Source organism: Barbus barbus, assembly GCF_936440315.1.
Source record: "Barbus barbus genome assembly, chromosome: 25".
Classification (NCBI taxonomy): domain Eukaryota; kingdom Metazoa; phylum Chordata; class Actinopteri; order Cypriniformes; family Cyprinidae; genus Barbus; species Barbus barbus.
Window position 1 is genome coordinate 25,326,083 of NC_136753.1, and position 25,722 is coordinate 25,351,804.

Here is a 25,722-nt window from a genome sequence, read left to right on the forward strand (position 1 = left end):
AGGTCAAACATTTAAACAATTAATGTGTAACAGATCATCATTGAAGGCATTAGTAAACTTTTCAGCATGCATTTCAAGCAAGCCGCCATGAAATCCGAAAGAGGAATTAAAGCCCTTTGTGTTGCCATGGTGCTGGTAGACTGACAGAACAAGAAGGAGGGGAGGGATTTAGGAAGAAGGGGGAGGGTCATGAAAGCATGCTGTCCTGTGATTGGCTGAGGCTGTCACATGTGACCTTTGGAATGCTATTCCAAAGCTTCTCCCCCTACTTTCTCTCTCTGCTCTGCGGTAAAGCTTACAGTACAAACACAACCCAGAAATGGTGTAGGATAGCAGGAAAGCAGAACATAATCCAATCCTAGGAAGGAAAGGCAAAGCAAAAGCGTAAGGTAGGCATTATTTATGTGCATGTTGTGAAATTCCTTCCTTCTGGTGGTTCTTAAACGAGGTGGAAGGATTTAGGCAGAGGGAATGTGTTTGTTTTCTTACTTCATGCTTCCAGACCTGTTTCAAAGCCAGTCAGCCCAGTTCTGACAGCTCGAGGGACAACAATGTGGATGTGAGGGCACTGGCCCGTGGTTGGCAAACCTGTATAGACAAAACACACTTTTAGTAAGACAATCCTATTTTGTATCACAAAACCTGCCATTCTTGTGTATAACGATAAGCTTGAATGCATAACACATTACTTACTTTAGATTCCTTCATGCCAAGTACAGTATACGCATGTGCATCTGAAAGAGTCGAGTCTGGGGTCAGGGCTGGGTCATTGTGCCCTTGGCATTCCATGTGACCCACATTAGGCCAGATTATATAGAATGGATACCATGTGAATGAGTGCTCCAGACCACAGTGCAATTGGATGATTGCGTGCATGTGCGCGTACGTTTAAACTGCTCTTCTCTTTAGTACTTCCAAGTTGGTGATTCAGCCAAATAACACAGCTGGATTAAAACGAGAGGCACAAATTGCTCCAAACCAGATCCTGTGACAAAAAAACTTCTGCATCGTATTAAATCCAAAACGTTCTGATCTGCAGATTCCCAAACATGCAAAATTCCATTCAGCCTCATGGACTTATAATGCTGCCACTTGGTTCAGGTTGATTGCCTTTATAATAAACACTCACATTATTTTGATTACCTTGTTGATAACTTATGGTAGGTGTGTTTGGGCCGTTTTGTTGTCGCAGTAAATGAACCAGTTTCACATGGTGCAAAGCAACTGCCTCAGCGTTTCCATCAATCTCTGACGGGACAGTTTTATTTAAGATGTAATTAGTTGTTGAGCCTAAAATCAGTGAGCGAGATTATAAAATCACATATACAGATTCAAAGCAACAATGAGACTTCAAAATACAACATCTTTTAGGCTAATATGACTTGAGTCATCTCATGAGTATACATCAATTATATGAAGACAAAGACAGTAAATTACTCCGTGCACCTATAATTTAAATGCTGAGGTGTTTATTAAGGAGATGATTAAACAAAGTAGGCTAGCCATATGACAGAATAAATCAATGACAACATCTCTATTCTGTTTTAACAATCCTTACAAGGTTTGCGGTTCCAGAGGACAGTGTTGTTTAATTTCTGACTGGTTGTTCTAAAGTGAATAAAATCACACTTACAGATTCAAAGCAATGAAATTAAACTAGCTATAGATTTTCGGAAGAAAAAAAAAAAGTGAGAGCTGATTTGCCATGCAAAACTCACCACTTTGTTGCTAGCGTGTTCTGGACTTTCACTAGGTGCATTTAAACTAGTTTTGCGATATTCCATGATATTCTAGTCTCTACATATGGCTCAAGTCCCTCTTTTAATGATTTTTCCACCCATTTTTTTTTTTGTCTGACAGATGTAAATCTTTAGTCTGACTGTTTAGGAAATAAATAGCAAACCTCTACTCAACAAGACACATGATTTGACATATCATTCACGTTCATAACACAACTACTATGAGTAATAATAGCTATGCTTGTCTAAGCAAATACAGTCTGTGTGAATGAATCTGTCTGTCTGCCCATCCACCCATACTTTAATCCAGAAGCTTTTTCTCAAGCTGTCTGTTAAAGTGCTTTTATTAAATAAACCATCTTCCCTCCTTTGTGCAGTGACCCAGAATTCTTGCGAGTGGGACTGAAGGTTAATTGCACTGGGAGCCTGATTGTGTGCGCTTACTCTAACGTGCCGATTACTTGAAGGAATTAGAGCTTTGAGTGTCTCAGTTTTAACCCAGAGTCAAAGATGGATCCCTCAGTGTGCATACAAACGTGCGTTTACCCGGCTTAAATTGTGGGTTTGCACAGTCCATGCTGTCCCCGTAGATATGATCGCCCAGCTTAATTAAAGGAGTCCTAATGTAACTTATGTGCTCTCGGATTCACTGACAAGACTAAGTGTCCACATGATGTTCAGCGTGTGCTGCGTCACTGACAGCGCAGTGCTGATGTCTACATTCTCCTGGATAGCCATAGAGGTGTTCTGCTTTGTAGCACTGTGACACTGAAGGCAATAATATTAAACAGAAAGAACATGAGCTGATTTTTCAAATACTTGCCCAAAATCTTTGAAAAAAAAAAAAAGTTTTTCCACAAACTACTTTTTTGGCAGGACGTTTTGAATTCAAAGGTATGAATATTGGCATGTAAAGTAGGACTTTTAAAAAGAGCTGCCTGGAGCAACATTTATTTATTTTTATAACTAAAAGTCAAATTTCTTACCATTGAAACTTGCATGTTCATGCAACATCAGGCAAAAGCAAAAATGTTCATTTACTATAGAAAGCCATTGCACAAATGTGCTATTTGCATGCACCATAATTAATTTACTAATAAAATGTCCAATACCAGGGAGTCACTAAGACAAAGTTAGTAGTATTCAGCTACTCATTTGATCTTATGTTGGTTCTCATGAGACTGAAAAATACAATAACATTTAATAAGCTAATATGACTGGAATCGTCCTCTAATGAGAGTATATATTATTTTAAACAAATGAGAAATATTTATGCAAAATTACTCAAGTGCACATATAATTAATTAATTACACTAGCTATATAAAAGAATAAATCAATGAATGCCTAACAACCAAGGCCAACATCATTATTCTTTTTTTTTTTTTTTTACAATCATAATAAGGTTTGTGGTTCCAGAGGTGCTCATTACTGACATTCATATCCTCCTTCCCATTAATAAGTATGAGGGGCCCCCTCTGTAGCCCATCTTAGTGGTCATCATCAGTGTACTATATTCACAGCCTTCTTAGGGAGAGTTAATCCATCTCCGCTGCATTGATGCTGCGGCTCTGCAGAGGGAAACAGAGTCACTTGGGAATGTATGTCTGGGGCCAGAGCGGCTCTACTGCCACAGAATGGGGTACTGAAGGGACACCAATTAACTGAGTCTCAGAGGAGAAAGAAAAGAGAGCTGGATGGAAAGAAGGTGAAAAAGGGTTATGGTTAGACTTTTCACTGTCGTGCGCTGCCATTAGTCAAGCGAAGCCCACCGGCAAGTGTTCTACGGCTGTGATTTGTTGTTCAGGCCATATAGTATGGCGTGCATATCTCAACTGCTTAATTGCTTGTATTACTGCATGCAAAATATATTCTAATCTGTTAAATGCGACTGTGTCATGGGTATGGATACGGGTAAATGGATATGTGTCACGGTGCACACAGCAAGGATGATACAGGAACACGCAGACGAGGAGTAAACTCAAAATAACAGTCTTTAATCAAATCCAAACAAGGCAGGGCAAGACAAGGCAAGGTAGCCACAGTCAGGAACACCGGGGAGTAACGAGTAGACCAGACGAAATCAAACTGAAGACAGAGACAGGACTATAAATACACAGGATAATCATAGATAATTAAAACAAACACAGCTGGACAAGAATTAACTAATAATCACATAAAACAAGGACAGGAAACAAACCAAAAGCAAATAAGGACACATGAGGAGGGAACACATGACGCACACGACAGAGGACTGACAATACTTTGTTTGTACTTTGTATATTTATTATGTAAACAAAAACTTTTATTTTGGATGCAATTAATCGCAATTTTGACAGCACAAATATAAATACAATAAAAATAAAACTATTATAAAATATAATAAAAATAAGCATACATGTAAAATATAAAAACAATAAAATATTAAAATAGTATAAAATAAAAATATACAAAAATATTTCTAAAATAAAAATCTAAAATTGAATACAATATAAAAATAAATTTAACAAAAAAAAACATTACCAAATGAGTAGAAAAATTAAAAACAAAAATAAAAAAAATCTGCAACGGTCAATGAACTCACTAATCAACACACAGGCTGATAAAACCCTTTAAGGGACAAAATAGGAAGAAAAAAAAAAAAAAAAGGAAGAGATGAGATGCACTGTTACCCACCTAACCAGACTAGTTACCACTGACAGACTGAGGTTTACTATGATTTTTACTGCAGTCGATTACAATGCGCTAAATGAGTCCAAATTTAGTGATGTGAGAGACCGTGAAATCAGCATTACTCCATCTCTTAAAGCTCTCGCATCTGTCCTCGCCCCCTCCACCGCTCCCGGTGGCTGCCCACCCCCGCCTCATTTCCCTGCCCCCCATTCATTTCATGCTGAGTGGATGAACGAGTAACTAATATGGATCAGACCCAGACCAGACAGACAGCAGCACCCCCATCCCATCTCATCCCATCCCAGTTTACTGCCTCTTCCTCATCTGTCCATCTTGATTTTCCTGTCTATATCTTTGCCTGTCTCATCACATATTCCCAGTTTATCTTTTTCTCTGTTCACTCTCATTCTTTCTATCCTCTGTCTTCTGAATGGATGAAGCACATGTGAAAATGACAGTGAAACAAGAGGGAGGTGTTGGACAACATAAAGAGAAGGAAAGCATTGAACAATCGTGCCAAAAAAAACAAAAAACAATGGAAATACAAATATATATTATTCACTGAAGTAATTATTTTTCTTTACTTATATCCCTTGTATATATAAAACAAAAGCAGAATCTTCCCATCTTGTTGTTTGCAGTCACCTTGCTCTGTCCGTTCCTTCTCTTCATGCAGTTTCCACCTTGCCTACCTTCTTTCATCCTCCTCATTCCTTCTCTAACCTTCCTTCTTCCACCTTAATTTATCCAGCCCCACCAGAAGCTAATCTATATGCTAATAAGCAGATGGCAATCAATGACGTCCATGCCCTTCTGTGTGCATTTAATATATTATATGAGAGAGTACATTTCAGAATAACACAGCCCAGAGGTGTTACACAATAAGTGCCTCAATTTACTTTTCAGGACAGTGTCGTTTTTATCTCCTCCTCCAAGGTCAGAAAGGCCCCCTTGTATGTATATTTTCAATTTAGTAGGTCCTCTTCAGAATGACCAGAATGGTCTTTTGTTGTGCCCTGATTTAAGCGGGTCCAAAAACCCTATTCATTTTCTGTAGCACACACAATCTGAATAACACATTGGCCGCATGCGGTCTGTTTTTCATGAGTGTGTGGTTTGATTGTGATTGTCACAGCGGTTGGGGGTTTATACCCTTTGCTAAGTGATGCTCTAATCACTGATTATTAGGAGGCAGCCTCATCAGCACAACGCTTCTTCAACCAACACTGTGAACTGCAGTCTTTTCTGACTCCACTGTGTCTGTGCTTGGTGTCTCTTCTTTGTCTTTGTTTTTAGCACTGCCATTAAAGGTGTATGTAATTTTTTGACTGTGCTAAAGCATAAAAATACCATAGTATGTTTGCAAATATTTAGGAAACAAGAAAGTTCACATATGCGTTTCTCTGAAAAACAATGCTACAGCCAGTTATTCTGTTTTGATACGTGTGTTCCGTGTCAGAATGTCTGTTTTTATTTTGGTCTGTTTGACTCCGCCCACTGCCCACAGGTTGCCAGCTGTCAGAAAACACAGCATATTGCTGCCATGGAAGCAAGCAAACAAACTGCACCAGAGATCGCAGATTGTACCAAGCATTCATCTAAAAAGAGCTGTGACCAGAGGTGCATTAAAACTATGTCATTGATTTATTCTTTCATATGGCATTAAAATTAATTTAACTCATCAACTTAGAGTGTTAAGCCCGTCGCCTTCTATTGTCAACTGCAATCATTCCTGTTGCATATCCTCAATCTGGCAACCCACGTGAGTGACGAGTCTGAGGGGGAGGGGCAGGAGAAACAACACCCTCCAATATTTCAAATATGGACTGCAGAACCCATTTCAACCACTAGCTGTCCATATTACATACTGCACCTTTAATTACGACTTATCTTTACTATATAGTAATATTAATAATATTACATTTGCTCAAAAAAAAAAAAAAGGAGTTGCTTCAGCAAAACTTGCTGCCGCAATGCCAGGGTGTTGCTAAATCAATAAGCCAAAATAAACTTATAAGGATGCTGGTGTGTTTTAGCATTGGATCTGATTGGATTTGAGATGCCAAATTTTAATACTCAGAATTGAGGTTTATTGAAGTATTATCAAAACCGCATTTCTAAGTACATTTTTTACAACACTAAATATAAATATGACTTCCATCAAAATCTCATTATCCGCGACAGGCCTTTTCCTCTGTTTTGGCAGGATGAGCATCACCAGTGAATATTCTGAAAGGGGGAGCCGGTGGTGCTTATAGAGGGGGATAAAAAATCATTACCATCATCCTCATTAGAGAAGAACCAATTGTCCAATCAGCACACAGCTCTGCAATAGGGCTCCAAAAGGCACCCCAGTTGGCTGTCGCTAGGAAACCACAGAACCGGGGGGGGGGGGGGGGGGGGGGGGGGCTTGTATGCATGTGTTAGATGGAGAGAAACAGGGAGAGAGAGAGAGAGTGTGTCTGTGCCTGGCGACTGGGACGGTGGATGCTAGCGGTGATCTGGCAGGATTGGGGTGCAGAACGCACACTAGACAAAGAAGCATTAGGGTCCTGAGGCATGGGGCTCACCACTGGGCCAAACGGTGCTCGTGCTGCCCCTCAGAAAAGGTAGGAGCTGGGTTTTTGTCTGGGAGGTGGGCCCTTGGCTAACCTGGATGTCTGTGAAATCTCTCAGTGCATGCATATTGATGCACGTCTGTCTTCCATTTCCATCCTCATCCTTCCATTTTACCTAACGTCCTTGTAACTTTTTTGGCTTTTTGGATTAACGGATTGTTAGTTTGTTCTGTGTTTTGGAATTACTGACAGACTTATTTTTAGCTCTACTAAAGGTGACAGTGCATTTAATAGTTGTTTAAACTGTATGCTGTAGAGAGCCTCTTATTGGCTGGATGCATATGGTTGGTTGGACCGGAAGCTTAGAGGGGCCCGGGACTTGGACTCAACATAAGAGCTTCCCTCTCATTAGCAGGCCCACTCAAGTGCTAAATATGAACCAAGCAGGCTTTAATCATGAGTGTATGGCATTTCATGATGCATTTCCACCATAGCACATTCTAGTGTTTACTAAGGAACACAGCTGGTAACATCTAAAAAGATTGTGATGGAGTACTACCATAGTACTGTGCGTACTATTTCTGAAGTATATAGTATGCATACTAAGTATGCAGTAAACTCTGAAAATGCATGATATACCTACATTCTTTCCAAAATTTCCCAATTTCACTTTCCAGTTCCAAATGATGAATTCACCAACATTTAACACATTATGTATGTGTATACTATATATGTATACTAATATATATATATATATATATATATATATATATATATATATATATATATATATATATATATATATATATATATATATATATATACACACACACACATATATACACATACAAAATTTAAAACGTAGGGTGGCCATGTGACATTTAGCATACTGTTTGAATCCTTTATTTTACTGTATACTTATATGAGCACAGTATGCAGTAAGGAGCATGCTAGTATGCCACTGCGAACACACTAAAGTAAACTTGTGCAAAACCCAGTGTCTTCGCGTTTGACCAATGTTTAATAATATTCTAATTCTGTAACCATGTTCCCAGATATCCCTATGGCCCTTCCATTAATGCATATTAATGAGGCTCAGGACTTATATTTAGATTATCTAATTACAATGCCCAACTCCATTAGTTCTTTAGAGCGCAGGAAATGGTTTAGGGGGAGGGCTCATTGATGTTACACCATTTCTTGGTGTAATAACAGACCTAGAAAGGGGGGAGGCATAATGGTTTGTTGTGGGTAAAGAGGGGGTGATTCGGGGTAGATCGGGAGGGGGTGAAGAGTGTGTGGGGTTAGTGGCTCTCAACCATGTGCGTGTGAGTAATTAAATGAGTATAATTGAAACCATGCCACACTTCCCCTCTAAAGTCTCCCCCCCACCCTGTCCCTGCACTCGTTCTCTTTCTGTCCCCCATCTCAATCCCATTACCACTTTCTGTCCCTGAATAACAAACCCCAGAAGACAGAGAGACAGAAAGGAAAGGAGAGAAGTCATTTAAACATTAGTGCCTATGGCGATTCTGGTGATGAGATTTAGATGGGTGAGCCCTCAGCCCAGACACCAATTTTTCATTCATTAGCCCAGATTACATGCTTCATGTTTATATGATGGGATGAACCGACATATGACTCTCTTGTGATACTTGTATCTATGTCTATGTCTGGTTTAAAGAATGATTCAGATTCAAAACAGAATCTGTGCAATTCTCTTGGCCCAATCAATAAGTGCATTAATGTAAATAGAATTAAAAGTTGAAATTGTGGTAATCAAGAGCATGCTGAAAAAGCTTGACCAATATAATTTATTTAATCCCTCTGTATAAAAGCAGACTGAACCAAAAGACCATGTTTTGTTGATGCAAGTATTGTTTGACAACCTTTAGCGTGGTTCTGTATCGCATATTGACATGGGAAACTGTTCTGACTGGATGTGTAATCTATCTTCCATGGCCGTTCATGTGCTGGTAACTGGAGACTGCTGAGAAAAAAGGTTTACTGAAACATAACACTCAAATTCAGTGTCCGGGATGAGCTCAAATGCAATTATAATGTCATTTCCAGAAAAGTATAGTATGCGAATGAAGTGATGTTTACATCATAGGCTAACAGCTCGGACCTTTATTTTGTATATTACTTGAAAAAAAAACTTAAAGTACTGTGATGGTATCAAATGGTAATACCATGATACTGAATGACAGCTGTATTTATAGATCATGATATTTACGAGACTTCAAAATATTTCAAAGAACACTCTTGTACTACCATTAGGGTTGTACGAGAAATTTAAATAAAACAGAAACCCTGATATGGACTATTGTGATTTTCAATGCCTTGATTTAATAATAAATTATCATTATATCATATTATCATTTTTACTATAGTAAAAAATAGTTATAATTTTTTACTATTATTATTAATTTTATAGCCATATTGATATATAACAACACAATTCTGGCATTTTCATTGCATTTTCAATTTCTATTGAATTTTTAAATCAACTTTTTTTTTTTTCCCAAATCATGCAGCCATAAGTGCCATGGTATATATCAAAAACATGGTATTACCTTGCCACTGTGTAAATAACATGATAGTACTATGGAACTCTTTTTGTTAACACATCAAATTTCATAACTACCGGCTAGAAAGTGTCTCAACGATCTCAACAATTTTAGTATTCTCTGTCTGTCTCAGCTTGCGTCGAGTGTGGCAGCGGGGCGGTCGTGGTTCAAAGGTGAGGCATCGGGGCGGCACAATGGAGGGCGAGCAGAGCACTCCTGCCTCCAGCACCAGCAGCAGTACAGGCACCAGTACCTCCATCACAAACTCCACAGGCACCACCAGTACCTCCACTGCCAACACTGTCAGCTCCAGCAGCAGCAGCAGCGTGAGCAGCGGAAGAGCAGCTGTGCCACAGATATCTGTATACAGCGGCATACCTGACCGACAGACTGTACAGGTGCGCCACACTCACCCTAAAACATTACCATCACTTCAAATATAGACAACTGAGCTCAGAAATGCATAGTAATTGTGTTGATAATATCTGCGTGCATGTTTGCGATTCATCACATCTCTGCTTGTCAAACTTTGTATAATCACTCACTGCATTGCACCACACATCACTTTTTTTTCCTTGCTTAGATGTTTAATTATTGGACTTTTAATCCATGCTGCCATCTGCTGGTGTGTTTATTACTGCAGTCAGAAGGGGAAAGAATGATTTCCATGCTTCATATTCCAATTTTTTCCTCGGTTGTGGAGTATTATTGTTTATTATTGACTCAAGGGTTGACCTTTGACCTCTCCCTAATAATAAATGAAGAGGCTGGGAATTAAAAACACGGTTGCTAGATTTCAGCCGAATGTAATATTAATAATCCTATTTAAACAGTAATAGTAGTACATTTATGAGTAATTCAATGATTTTTTTTCTTTTTTAAATAACAATAATATCAATATGAAGGGTCCTATACATTGTTGTTGTTGTTATTATTATATGTTGTTATATTAATATTGTTATGTAAAATGCTGCTCAAAGTGATTCCCATGACATGAGTTAATGGCATAAATGGCAACATCCAATCAATCCAAAGTAGTTAAATTATTTAAACTGCACTCCCCTATGTTCACTTAATTGTGTAACGAAACCTAACTTCACTTAATTGTGTAACGAAACCTAACTACATTTTTATCTTTAAAAATTGTGATACATACAGTATGACAGTGACATTAAAATATACTGGAAACAGGTAAGACCCAGCTGCTTCATTCAGCGTATTCTCAGATCTGTGCACGATCAGACACAAGCAGCACTGCTCATTAAACTCAGTTCAGGCTGCACTTTACTCACACCAAGACCAGGGGTCAGGATGCCTGTTGCCTAGCAACTGTGCTGTTGTGGGCAGTTCAGTGAGGACATAAAGGAACATATTATAGCTGGGAGAAAAAGATAGGAAGGTATCATTAGTGAAGAGAGCGATGCACTTATCTACACTGTCATCATATACAGAACATGTTTTCGGAACGTCTGCCTTGTTCAGGTATTTCGACATCTTGTTTTGATTGTGTTCTGAATGTTTTTGTCTTATTATGGGATGCTAGCTCAGGATCAGTACAGTAGTACAGAACAACTATTAATCTAGGAAGGTTCTCATTCATTGTCCACATGGTTTGCAATCTTTATTAAGTAACATCATTATTAGAGTATGACAATACAAAATATTTTTTTATATTGGATGTTTAAGTATCTATTTGGCTGTCATTAAACATAAATATCACAAATGTAACTGTTATCCTATACAATGTCAATGCGTTATTGTTGTTATTATTCGTTATTAGACTTGCTGTGGCATGTGCGCATAAAGAAGCCTTGTAATACAATGGCCAAAACAAAACCTTAGAATCTGGAGACTTCAGCTAAAGTCTCCATTTTCACTCCAACTAATCCCATTGCTCTCTATGTGACGCAATTAAGATATTATTGAGATCGAATCTGGTTTCTTACTCTTTCTCCATCTCATTTGAATGGTAGGTGATCCAGCAGGCTCTGCATAGGCAGCCCAACACAGCGGCGCAGTACCTGCAGCAGATGTATGCAGCTCAACAGCAGCATCTGATGCTGCAAACGGCAGCTCTACAGCAGCAGCACCTCAGCACAGCGCAGCTCCAGAGCCTCGCAGCAGTGCAGCAGGTCAGTTAGCATCCATGGTCTCATACAGCAAGCATAATACTCCCAAATACACTCTTACACTCTCTGTCATGGCTTCTCCCTCTCAGGCCAGTTTAGCAGCTGGCAGACAGACTTCAAACCAGAATGGGACCTCATCTACGCAAAGCGGGCCATCACAGACCACAGTAAGCTTTTGTTTGGATGCAGCCACTTAAAACAAGCACATTACAAGCACGTCAATATCTTTGTTTGCATGTGACATAACATTCAGGCTGCTCATGTCACAACTCTGTCTCTCAGATTAATTTAACCACTTCCCCTGCCACTGCTCATCTGATCAGTCGTGCCCAGAGTGTAAACTCCGCCCCCTCTGGCATCTCCCAGCAAGCTGTGTTGCTAGGCAACGCCTCAAGCTCCACCCTGACAGCCAGCCAAGCTCAAATGTACCTGCGAGCACAGATGGTGAGCACACCTGTATAGCCACAAACACAAGTCTTTCATGTTTGTGAGGTTGCTTTCCATAATTTATGTATATTTAAGGAGTGAAATGCTCATTTTAATCAGTCATTGCTTTTTTGCTAAATATCAGAAATAAGTAGGATGAATTCAGCTAAATTAGGCCACTGATAATTGGTGTGAACATCATTTTACTGTGTTTTTAAAATAACGTTAAATCTACTGTCTAGATAACTACTCCAAACTTGTTCAATGTACACAATAAAACAGTCTAAAATGAAAATACATTTGCAACTATTTTACATTTATTTCATAAATATAATGGCGTAAACAACAATAGTTGTGAAAATTATATGCATAATGCATGTTTTTACTGTTGTAGTCTAATGAACATAGTTATTACAGTGTCAAAAGGAAGAAATGATGCAACAATTAGAAATGGTTCTGCATATTGGTTAATCAAACATAACATTTGTATTACATCAGTCATAAAAAGACCATATCAGTCAATCTAGTGGCACTATTTAGTTGAATTCATCCAACTAAGAGGTTAAAATCAGGGGACAATAGCACTCCATATACCTTCTAACTGAACTATAATAATTTTGCTTTACTTAAAGCCTTTATGTTTAATGCATCATAAGAATAGAGAGATTTAATGTATTTATTATGCATTGTAATGCACCTTATAATGCATTGTATGATCTTAAAAATAATTATAATCACAGTTATAATACATTATAATCTATTAACTATTACACCTGTAGAAAGTATAATACATTAAAACTCATGTCAAACAAACCTTCAAACATTATAATGCGTTTTACCTTTGGTTGCTATTATTTTTATAAAGATATAATGCATTAAAATGTACATTATGAATACCTTTATAATGTGTTATACATAAAGGCTTTAAGTAAAGTGGTACCACAATTTTTCTAGGGATAAGCTGTTTGATCACTAATAATTATTCCAAATATTTTATGTTATAGCCAGTAACTGATGCTGGCCTATCAATTTATGCATCCAAATGTACTACAGAAAAGGGCTGATATTTAATACTTTGGTATTTTATTTCTTCTCGTATAATAGTTAATTTTTTTAAACTGGAAAAAGAATCCTAATATGCTTTGCTTTTATTATTAACCAGCAGATCCTGATAATTAAAACGGCTATACTTATGATGTTTGATGCTGCATGAGCATTCGTTGGCTCCTGTTAACACTCTCTATCATTCTAGATCAACCTGAATATGATGGAGAGTTTCCTGAGGACGTGGTGTTAATGAGTATCTTTATGTGTGAATATTTTAGGCTCAGCAGAGTAATCTTGTGCATGTAGCCAGGAGTCTGGGCCGAGCCGTCCCTCTGTCCTCTCAGCTGATTCTGGCTCCTACAGCTACAGTAACTGCTCTACAGTCTGACACTAATACACCCAATAACACACAGTCTGCCTCTGCACAGGTATACACACACACACACACATGCTGATATACACTACTGTAATACATGCACATTCAAACGTACCCACGATTTTACAAATATTTCTTATTCGCATTCATGAATATGCTGTGCTTAAAACAATTATCCTCATGAAACATTCATAAAATTGTGGATGTCTTGAATCACAGAAATCCTTAGGAACATTTACAGAATTACTAGGTATTTCAATTATAATATACTATAGATATATATCTATAGTACATGTACTGATTCAGCAGACTCTTTTATCCAGAAATACTAAAAGGAATTTTACACATTACCAATATAGCGACATTTTATGTTTGATCTTTTAGTTTGTCTCAGTAGGATGCTTCATCTGGGACATCAGAAGGAAGCCTGTAGCGCCCCTCTGTGGTGTCCAATGCAATACTCTTAATAATATTACTAATTACTAATAACACTAATTAAAAATAATGCCATAAATATTCTGCTATTTAAAAAAAAAAAAAAAAATTGTAATAATTTTAAAAATCAAGTTTATGCAGTAGGATCATAGTTCATTCATTAAAGATTCTTCTCTGATTACGACTGGCTCCGAATTATAATAACAATTCCAACAGCAATATTGTGCATATTACTTTAGGATATTTAGCCTAGGTGATTCTGCGCAAAATATAACTTTAAATACTACAGTTCAAATCTTTTGTTATATTTGTATTTAAAGATTTATTGACTGATTTATGACTGTCACAGGTGCAGAACCTTGCCCTGCGCAACCAGCAGGGGGCGTCTTCCACCTCTCAGTCCTCAGGTCTCCAGGCACTGAGTTTAAAGCAGACACCCGTCTCCATTCAGCCCACCCCACTCATCAAGACATCCAGCCAGAGTGCATCCAGCTCAGAAACTGGGAAAAGCAACATGAACGCTGCTTCCTCGGATGGAGTGAAGAAGGGAGAGGAAGGGCAAACAGAGCTGAAAGCAGTTAACATGAGTCGTAACGTGTCCTCGTCACATCCCTTAATCGCACCAGGTAAACTCAGACCTATATGGCCTATAGTGCTGCTAAAAATATAAATAGTAATAGTACACTATTCCACTTTGCTGAGGCATTTTTTGCAATGATTTTTAGTGGATTTAAGAAGTTAGAGTAACATCTCTCACTTTGGTTGACATTTGAGCCAGTAATGTTGCCATCAAGCACCTTTTGTCAGAAGTGGTCCACAAATTGTAGTGTGTGTGTGCACACATTTGGTCTTTAAACAAACTGAAAGGTTCAATTCACTTCAACAGAAATGCTTTCTGACATGTGCACTCTAATAAGATCCAGCTTCACTTGTCTATCCATCACATCACACACTAAGTACCAAAGAAAGGAGAAATGCACCCAAGGCTACATTTGTTCTACATGGCTTATGCTCAAGCGCATTAATGCATATGTGGCCTTTGAAGGACACACACTTTCTCAAATAAGTCTATCAGTGCCCGTCAACATCTGACATACACGCCATCCATCATTCCACTGGTCTCTAATCATAACAGCTCACACAGTGCAATTATCCTGCACATTTAGAAGCAGGTACTTGGGCATGTCGAGGCCGGTAGAGACTTTTCTATGTGTTTAGTTGTGCTTTTGGTCGAAGAATTAAAAAAGGCTTCAGATTTTTGTTTACAAAAAATAAAAGTATCTTTGGGTAGCTCCAGGGTCCGTTATTAGCATAAAGTGCCAAAAGAAGTAAAAATAGACTCTAGTGTGACCAAATTAAATCCAGGCCATAAAATTACTAATGCAAAATACATATTCACATCAGTTCCCAGAAAAAAAAGAGGGAAAGAAAAAAAAAAAAAAGCTTTCGCATTACAGAAAGAAAAATTCTGGAATCAAATTATTCATAAATATTGATGATTGATGGCTGTCACTAATGACTACTGTGGCTATTTAAAAGAGGTTCATATGTAATGAAACTGTGCTTGTCTTTACTGCAGCTACATTTGTGCATTTACATCAACTTTTCTCATTAGAGAGCTGCATTTCTTTCACATTATACTATGTCAGTGATCATTTGCAGGTGTAAGGTTTATGCCACTGTTTATGTATTAAAATAACCAGAATGAATGAAGATTAAACACGCTTCAACTTGACTGAACAAGTGTGTTTGAGAGGATCCAAGTGAGCCTCAGTGGAGAGGAAGGGTAAAAACCTGACGTGTGTTGGGATGTAGTTTCCATAGCAGTGTGCTCCAGAGAGTTGATGTGATGCATGGTTTTCCCCTTGTGCATTAACAATATTCACAGAAACTCATCCTGGATTATTCTCTTAGATGAATCGTTCAGTTTGCTCTCAAGAAATGTCCAAATGTTATAAAAATCTGAATATTAGATTAAAAAATCATGCGAATGTTGATACTGGAAAGAGACTGTCTGACTAATTGCTTATACATCTCTTGAGAATATGATTCCCATCTGACTGTCAGATTTCACTCCTCGCTTTTGTTTTGTAGGAACTGGCAAAGTCAAAACCAGTAAAAATAGCTTGTTTTGAAGTCGACTATTTTGATACTTTTGTTTGTATCAAATAAATGAAACTCTTCTATTGAATACAACCACGGGCTTGCTAAAAGAAAGTAGGAAAGAAAAGAGCCACAGATATTAACATACCGAATACTGTACTGCAATCAAACTACTAAAATGAAAATGACATTACTTATTGTAGAGAAAAATGCACCCACATAGGAAAATCTTGTTCAAAAATTGCTTCTCATGGCTTAGGAAACTAAGCACAATTTGAGACACTGATCTCTTCGTAAACCCTAGAGGAGACGCAGGTCTTTTATCTCAGGTCTTCATCCGGGATCTTTATCTCAGGAAAAGTGTGTCTCTATTCACAAGAAACATATGATGATATTTGGCCCAACATGTGAGAAAAATAGATATTGTGTGTCTTCAAGCATATGTGTCATTGTTTTAATGTGTTATGTGTTGTGGCTTTGCATAGCTGAACATTCGACAGGAAATTTCGGGGTTTTCCAGGGTTGCGCTCTGCAGGGAATAACTCAACTCCTTATTCTGAACATCCGGGAGAAAGAAAGAGTGAGAGAAAGTGAGCACAGAGGATTGAGTCATCAACACACCATCCCACACCATTCACATTAGACAGAAGAACATTCCCACACTGAACCTTTTCTGTTTGCTATTAAGAGTTTTAAAGAAAGACTGTATTTGTTCCTGACGTTTGCTTCACATATCCGGTGTGCATTTCATGTGACAGAACACACGTGACAGAACATACTGTATATATATAAACATAAAAACCACATGCTAGCTAACTTTCCAGCCAGCTGGAGTTCTTCAGATTCTTTTACCGCTCATAAACTTTTGAGGTTGTGATCTCAATGTGCCCAACTCTTAAGGTTTTGTGTTTGAATGTTCTCCTGCTGAGTTAATATTAAATTTGAACACTTTCCTGCAAGTGCTCCAGTCAAACACCTAATCATAGTTTTAAAACTCATCCAGTTTCCAATGTCGTAGTCCTGGATACAGAATTTGTACTGAAATACCCAAACACAGAGACGAATGTTATTAGATACAGCAAAAAGGACAAACTGAACAACTAAATAAAATAAACATAAAATTACATTTATTGAGATGTAATCAAGGTTCCCACACATTGGGCTCAAGGAATTGCGGTGACTTTTCCATGTACTTTCCAGATGTTTATGATTTGCTGGATAACTATTTTAAAGAATCATTTATATTCAGACTGATTCACTACTGAATCAATTGGATGGATTTGTGAACTGGTTCGAAATGGATTCATTGACTAAATGAATTTGCTTACCAATCAGAATTCACTAACGGCTTGCAAGTCAGTTTAACAAGCGCATTATTTAATTAAAAAACAAAACTGTAGAGCAGAGCATACTGATATAAAATTCCCATGACTGAGGGAAACCTGTGCAGTTCAGGAGCTTACCTTTGCCATCTTTAAAAAAAAAAACATTGTCCAAATGTATGAAATTCCATGTAAACCTTACTGTCATTTACAATTGGAACTGTCAATTTAATGTGTAATCATGTGAAACAGTGTGTGTGTAATAGTGAGTGTTTGTCTGTGGTTTCTCCTTCCAGCGTATGCCCAAATCCAGCCGCAGGCCCTGATTAAGCAGCAACCGCAACGGTTTGTCATTCAACCCCAAGCCCCACCCACCTCAAGAACCCAGCCTCAGTTACTGCAGACCGCCTCGGTCCAGCCCCACCAACAGACAGCCTCACTGGCCATCCAGAGCTCCGCCCAGACCTCATCGGTAGCAGGGATCATTCCGGTTTTGCCTAAACCAGCACTTCACAACCATGGATCGGCTCAAAATCAACAGGCAACCATCTTCCATTCAACCGTAAGCCACCATGCACTCAACCATCACGGCTCACACACAGGCCTGGCCCATGCTAAAGCTCAACCAGTCCAACTGACAGCCATCAATCTCCAAATCCAACCAGCACAAAGCCAGGTAAGGGACTCACTTACTAGAGCTGGATAATGGGCCTCATTCATGAAACAAGAGCAGAACAAATTGTGTAAATCATTCTGAAAGCCGCTCTGACATAAAATTTTGAATTCATGAAAATGTCTGTATTTTCAAAATGTTAGTTGGTACGAAAGAAATGTACACCTGCTACCTATGATGTGTAAATGGTGCGTGAAGCATTATGTGGTCATTTTAGCAAACTAATGACACTACATTGCTGTATTTTGATGCACCACCCTAATAATATTTCACAAGTTCATTTTTTTGTAGCTGAGAGTTGAAAACATAGCGCTCGTCACAGTCGTTTTTTACATAGCCGTCCAATCAATGTCGGAGGGGCGGGACAAACACTTCACCAACCAACGATCCTACTTGTACAACAACGACTGAACAATGCTGGTTACTGCATTTTTATATTCAGTAATATTCTTCAAAATTAGATCTTAGTAATACGTTACTGCTGTGGATATTCCAAATCATAGCAACCAAAGCAACTGGAAAAATGCTGCACCACCAAAGCGTTCTCAAACACCACCAACTGGCCATTTTCAGAAGAGCGCCAGGCTACAAATGTTTTAGGTGGACACATGTTAATTTAATATTTATTGTTAGGCATGTGGCCTATTAATCTTTTGTGAATTTATGCAATGTACAGGATCCAAACCTGAGAAGGGAGTCTCGAATATTCCACTGCATTCCTGGACATGTAATTTACATAGTTGTAATTCATAGGCGGGGATTATGCCATTGTGAATGAGTTTGCACGTGCGCCCTATTTACGAATGATTGGCACGTTTAGGGGAAAGGGAAGTGGTGTGTGGTGACCCATACTCGGAATTTGTGCTCTGCATTTAACCCATCCAAGTGTGCACACAGTAGTGAACAAACGATCAAATCTGACGTTTATGAATTTGGAGAATAGTTTTCAGGAAGGTCTGTTTTAAGGGCAAATTACTCCAAATTTACTCATATATTTACACCATGAATGAGGCCCAATGTATACACTTCAGAAGCAACTAACTTCTATAATATTTAGGCTTCAAGACTTGCTCAGGATGACAAGGAGAAGCCCACGTCTTTGGTGGTAAGAGAGATTTGTCCGCCAGTACAAATGCAGCCAACCACTACGACCCAAGGCACCGACCCCCCTGAACAATCCAAAATCAACACTGTTAATGCTACATCTCAAACTCAAGGTACAGTGACCAAAAAGAGTCTAAATATGCAAGTTTACAAGTATAGTTTAATAATCAAACAATGCAGTCATCAAGAATTTAAGATACAGAGATGATGATTAATTTGATGATTAATTAATAACGCTTAATTAATTTAGACTTCCGTGCTCATTACAAATGTACCCTACAAATATTTTTTATTATAATGTATATTTGAGCGATCAATAAAGACTGAGTGTAATGCACTAACCAGTAAAACAAAATACAGTTGGATTAAAAATGTATACATTTCAATGCATCAGATCAAGCAGCGTTTTGCTTGAAATGTGTGCGTGTGCTGCTATTTGACTTCAAACTGACTTTAGTGTGTTTTGTATTTTCTTATCTAATGCAATGACATTCATACATTGTGTGTATAACTTAAGTGTCCAAATATTTTCTGAGGGCACTGTATCAAGTACCAAGCAGCTTGCAGGCGTTTGAGGAATTAAAGAATCACAGCTGCGTTAAAATACAAAGCTTTCAACACCCACACGGTGAACCAGAATTGCCAAAAGAGAAGGCAGTAGGATGAGGGGTGGCATGCAATTCCCACGTACAGTAAAATGGACCAGAATTGACTCTGGGCCAGTCACGTGACTTCCTTGCCTGGCAAAAGGCACTAGCAGCCTTGCTGCCTAATCTGTCAGCAATTTAACAGACAAACTGGTTTTGGACCAGGGTGCTTTTGTACCTTCAGATAATGCCCAGTATAACCTGCCCAGCATAGACACATCTGCTGCCACCAGCCAGTGAAAGATTCACTGAACCTCTACAGAGTCATGTGACCTGCCGCTTGAGGCTGCTGCTGCCATCCAGGGAAGGAGTGAACCGCCTCTCTGGCAGAATGTGCATTGCTTGTGCGTGGGAGTGGAGCACTAGAAAAGGAGCAGCGCACACTGTATGTTGCGTAGTCTGGATATTCTGTCATTAATATAATCACAACAGGCGTGTGGGAATGAGGCTCCCCCCGTGTTTTGAGACGGAATTGAAGAGCGCCCCTGAGGAAAATGACTTTTTATTGCGCTTTGTCGGTAAGCTACAGTATGTCTTGTGTTTGGGAGCCAGTAGTTTTAGTTAGTGGGCTTAAAAGAAAAACGCAGAGGTCTAGAGGCGCGTTTCTTTGAACTGTGTAATTAGACTTGACGCTTTTAAAACGCGACGCAACTGACGCCAGTTTATATTCTATTTAAACAGCGCAGTAAACAAACACAGCGGGGGAGATGTATTCTCATTTCAGTGATTTTTAGAAGTTTTAGACGCCTAATGATAATGCAATGTTCATAAGATGAAATCATGTACTCACCCTCGTATCGTTCCAGCCTTATTTCCTTTCTTCGGTGAACTTCAGGAAGGTTATGCCATTTGACATCTTGATCTTGTCCATACAGTGACAGCGGATGGCATTACAAACCCTTCAAATAAGTAGTCCATACTTTGATATTTTAAGCATTCTGATGTTATATGATAGTTTTTGTGTGAGGAACGGAAAATTTTTGTCGTTATTGGCTGATAATCTTCCCCTCAGATTTGCTCAAATATCTTTGCGTCAAGATTAAAAATGGCGCGCCGCTCTAATTGGACGTCATTGAGCGTCACTTGATTAATTTTGACGCGATTTACGTTGTACTCTAGTACTGGCTGGTGAAAGAGATATTATTTTCCAAAAGCTTTATAAGTGCATTGTTTGAGTCTTATTTCCAGCAGCTGTTGATGTTTGTGCTGCTGATGTTGTTGTGGTTGCTATGGTGATGAGGCGACGCTTTGTTTCTGTGCCGCCAGGCTGTGTGGAGACAGCGCGAGACCCCACGGGAGCACCGGTGACACCGACCATGACCTCTGCAGCCCCAAGCGAGCCGCCTCCGGCAGCTGGGACGGGAAATGTGGCACAAAACGGCGAGAACAAGCCACCCCAAGCTATTGTGAAACCACACGTCCTCACGCATGTCATCGAGGGTTTTGTCATTCAGGAGGGCGCTGAGCCATTCCCTGTGAGTTGTAATAAAATTACTACTACTACCACCACTAATAATAATCATTTTAGAACAGTGGACAATTTTAGAATAATTTATAATAGTCATTTTAAGATAATAATAACAACAATAATAATAATTATTAATTCAGTTAATTATAGTTTAATTTGATCTAATAATAATACAATGTCAATGATGATAATTTATTATTATCATTTAATAATAAATTTAACATTTATTTTTTATAATAATAATAATTCGTTACATTTATATAGCGCTTTTCAAGGCACTCAAAGCGCTTTACATACAAGGGAGAATCTCCTCAACCACCACCTGGATGATGCGACAGCAGCCATAGTGCACCAGAACGCCCTCCACACACCAGCTTATTGGTGGAGAGGAGACAGAGTGATGAAGCCAATCAGTGTATGGGGATGATTAGATGGTCAGAGGCCAATGGGCAAATTTGGCCAGGATGCCGGAGTAACACCCCTACTCTTTTTCGAAGGACATCCTGGGAGAGTCCACAGAGAGTCAGGACCTCGGTTTAACGTCTCATCCGAAGGATTAATTAAGAAATTAATTATAAATGCTAATATAAATTTAAACAGGGAAATTCACTCAATAATAATAATACCTGGTATTATTGTTAATACAAATTATTGTTGCTGTTCTAAAATGATCATTATTCATAATCATTTTAATAATGCAACACAACAACAATAAAACTTGTATTATTATTCTTTCAAAGAATTTACAAATTTAAACAGAAAATTAATTCAGTGGTAATAATAACAATTGTTATTGTTGTTAATAATTATTGTTGTAGTTCCAAAATTGTTATTATTATTCACAATAATTTAATGCTACAAAATAATTATCTTCATCATTGTATTATTATTATTATTATTCATTTATTTATTAATTAATGACTTTATTTTATTTGTTTTGTACATCATGTATTTGATTGTATGTTAGTGAGTTGACATGATTTGCTACACTGAACATCAGACTAATCTGTAGAAAAAATATTGTCTGTTGATCTGCTTATTCCAACCTAACACAAGGCTCTGCAGTTTTCCAGTGATCAGCCTGACATCATTACATTTGCACACTGTATTGTCAGGTGGAGAGACCTCCGGTGCAGGCAGACAGCCCCAAGAAACCAGACACGCAGCTTCCCTCAGATCCAGAGAAAACGGCCAGCAGTAATTCCCTCAGTGCCACAAACTCAGACATGGAGGAGGCTGGACAACAAGGTAGACATTTCATTTAGCGGATTCAAACAAATACTGTTTTTCTAAGATGCATGACTTTTTTAAGTGTCAGGGTTTTTAGTTTGAAAGTTTGGATTATTTATAATAAATAAATAATACAATATTTAGCGGTTTTTAGTTTGGAAAGTTTGGAAACCTGCATTGTTTTGAACGAGGGAGCGTCAATTATGCATTAGTGATAAGACATGATAAGATATGGAATTTCCTGTTTGTGAACTTAACCATTGAAACTTTGTGTAATCAAGGTGCAGCACAATGCCTCACCATTCCAACGATTACACACAAACACTGTTTCAGCTAGTCATAAATAAAACGTAACTTCATATTTTACTGAATACTTAATATTTTATCATTTTTCATCAGACACAAGGACTCAGGAGGAACCGGAGGAGCCCAAGCTCACATGTGAGCTCTGTGGATGGGTCGATTTTGCCTACAAGTTCAAACGTTCAAAACGCTTCTGTTCCTTGGTCTGTGCTAAAAGGTTAGAGATTCCAAAACATTTTACAAATGAACATATCTAGAAATGAATGATTAAACAAAGCTGTGTGTGTGTATGTGTGTGTGTGTATGTGTATATATATATATATAATTTATTTATTTTTTTGTGACGTGCAATATTTTGTCTGTATGGTAATGTATAACACTCTTGAACAGATACAGTGTAAGTTGCACGAAGCGGGTTGGTCTGTTCCACCCCGACAGAACTAAAAAAAACAATCAGATAAATCAGTGGAGAAGGAGGTCTCATAGTCCCAGGGGCAGGGAGGCCAAAAAGCAGGTGAACAGCTACTTTAATACAATGTAGTAGTGGTTCATCCCACAATGTTTTTGTATAAATACAGTACATAAAGTAAATTATCTTTATATAATCTCTTGTTTTATCCCACAGCGGCTCTCTGTGTCTCAGCAATCTCAGGGAGAATCTATATCCTCACCGCTCCAATCTCAGCCTAGTCAAGGAGAGTCCAGCCCCTGCTCGGATATCTCCAGCTATGAGGAAGCAACTTCCCCGCTCTCTGCCACCAGTTCTGGCCCAATCGTTTCTCAAGGTGTGGTCGCTGCTAATGATCCCGAAGAGCTTCCTCTCCTCAGTCAGCACTTCCTGCCAATTGACCCCACCAAATGGAATGTGCAGGAGGTGTTTGAGTTCATTCACTCTTTGCCAGGTAAGTTGCTCGTATCATTTGGGTATATGTATATTTTGTACAGGGATACATTCAATTTATCAAAAGTGACAGTAAAAAAAGAAAATTTGTTTCAAATAAATGCTGATGTTTGGGTTTTTCATCAAAGAAAAAATGAAAAAAAAAAAGTGTCATAGTTTCCGTAAAAATATTAAGCAGCACAACTGTTTTCAACATTGATAATGATAGGAAATGTTTCTTGAGCAGCAAATCAGCATATTAGAATGATTTCTGAAGGATCATGTGACACTGAAGACTGGAGTAGTGATGCTATAAATTCAGCTTTGCATCACAGAAATAAATTACAATTTAAAATATATTAAAACAGAAAATAGTTATTTTAAACTGTAATAATATTTCATAATATTGGTGTTTTTACGGTATTTTTAATCAGATAAATGCAGCCCTGATGAGCATGAGAAACTCCTTATAAAAACTTATTATTTTTTAAAATCTTTGGAACAGTAGTGTATATACACATGCACGGACATGCACTTGATATGATATTCTGTCATTAAATATTACAATATAATATGGAGGGAAAAAAAAGAAATGGAAAGTTATGATGAAAATCAGGTGTTCTACAACAATAGATGACTTCAAATTTATTTAAAAGTATGCTGTTTAATGGTGCAAATTTTTGTGACACAATTAGGTTGCCAGGAGATTGCAGATGAGTTTCGTGCTCAGGAGATTGATGGACAGGCCATGCTGCTACTGAAGGAAGATCACCTAATGAGTGCCATGAATATTAAATTAGGACCCGCCCTCAAGATCTTCGCTCGCATAAACATGCTGAAAGATTCCAAGCCTTGAAAAGGCAGCAAGTGTGTGTGTGTGTGTGTGTCCTTTGATGTCACTGACCTTGACCTAGTGACTACAGCACCCCAACTGCACTACAACATTTAAAAAAATAATTAATATCTTTAAAAACTTATTGGGGCTAAAGCCCAAAACTGCACCTCCTCAAGAAAAGAACTGAAATAAATTCAGCTGGAACAGAAAATTACCCGACTACCTATGAAAAATCGCACAATAGTGACTTATACCAAATGGAAGGCATTATGAATCAGTGATTATGAATTCTGACTAGGACTCACAGATCACTGGATTTAACTAGTAGTATCGGTGCTCAGAAGAAATCTTTGGATAATGTACGTATCACAACAGTGCTGTCTAAACAGAACTAATATTTTCGTGTGGTTGTACAGTCCCACGTCTTGGCCCAGATGTCTCTGGATTGTACATTAGTTGTTTTCAGGATTATGATTTTGTCTTATTGTACATGTCAGATGCTTTTGTACAGTACAAATGTTTAAGTAAATTATTCTTAAATTTGTGTGTGAGAGAGTTGAATCACAACAAACTGGTGCTATTTCACTGTCATATTTACTTTGAGAAGACTTGAATAACAAAAGCACAGTAACAGAACATTCAACTTTAAACCTGAAAACCGATACAACCTGTAAGAAGGGATCCAGTATGAAAAATTCCTGTCAACAGCGCCTTATTCAATGTGTGTCCATACAGGTTTTAAGATGCACATTAAATTGTATTTGTCTTGGATATTGGGAATGACGCTATGTTTGGTTTTAATTGTGCCTAGGTTTGTCATTGTATGTTGCTAATCTAGTGTTTTTTGTACAATGCTTTGTGAAATGCCTGTATTTATCAGATGAATGAAATTTGTAATATAACATTTTTAATGAAGGATTTCAGCTTGTTTCATTTGTTGACCCTATATCACATTTTCCTCGCACAGCTTAATTTATTATTTTATTTATTCCACACTTAATTTTCCAATTACATCGATTAAATACCCAACCAAGCCTTTAAATAAATATATTGTTTTGCCATTTATAACCTAACACACTTATTTTTGTGAAACGTTCTGCTTTATTTTTCTTTAAATAAAATGCCACCCAGTTTGATATTTTGTTAAAGACATTTATCTATTTTAAACTCTGACATGATGAATGTTCAAATACGTTTTGGGGCTGC

General features: G+C 38.0%; 1 protein-coding gene across 1 annotated transcript; it reads left to right on the plus strand.

Annotated features, from left to right (window-relative positions):
- The first annotated feature begins 297 nt into the window (after positions 1-297).
- On the plus strand, positions 298-25,444 carry LOC306845104 (polyhomeotic-like protein 2). The gene is made up of 15 exons (XM_079377682.1): positions 298-389; positions 9,672-9,936; positions 11,512-11,670; positions 11,757-11,834; positions 11,950-12,111; positions 13,419-13,568; positions 14,301-14,577; positions 17,673-18,052; positions 19,107-19,266; positions 21,067-21,275; positions 22,384-22,516; positions 22,898-23,018; positions 23,192-23,315; positions 23,427-23,703; positions 24,377-25,444. Exons 2-15 carry the CDS (start codon positions 9,733-9,735, stop codon positions 24,535-24,537), a joined length of 2,595 nt encoding a protein of 864 aa, XP_079233808.1. The 5' UTR covers positions 298-389; positions 9,672-9,732; the 3' UTR covers positions 24,538-25,444.
- The last annotated feature ends 278 nt before the right edge of the window (positions 25,445-25,722 follow it).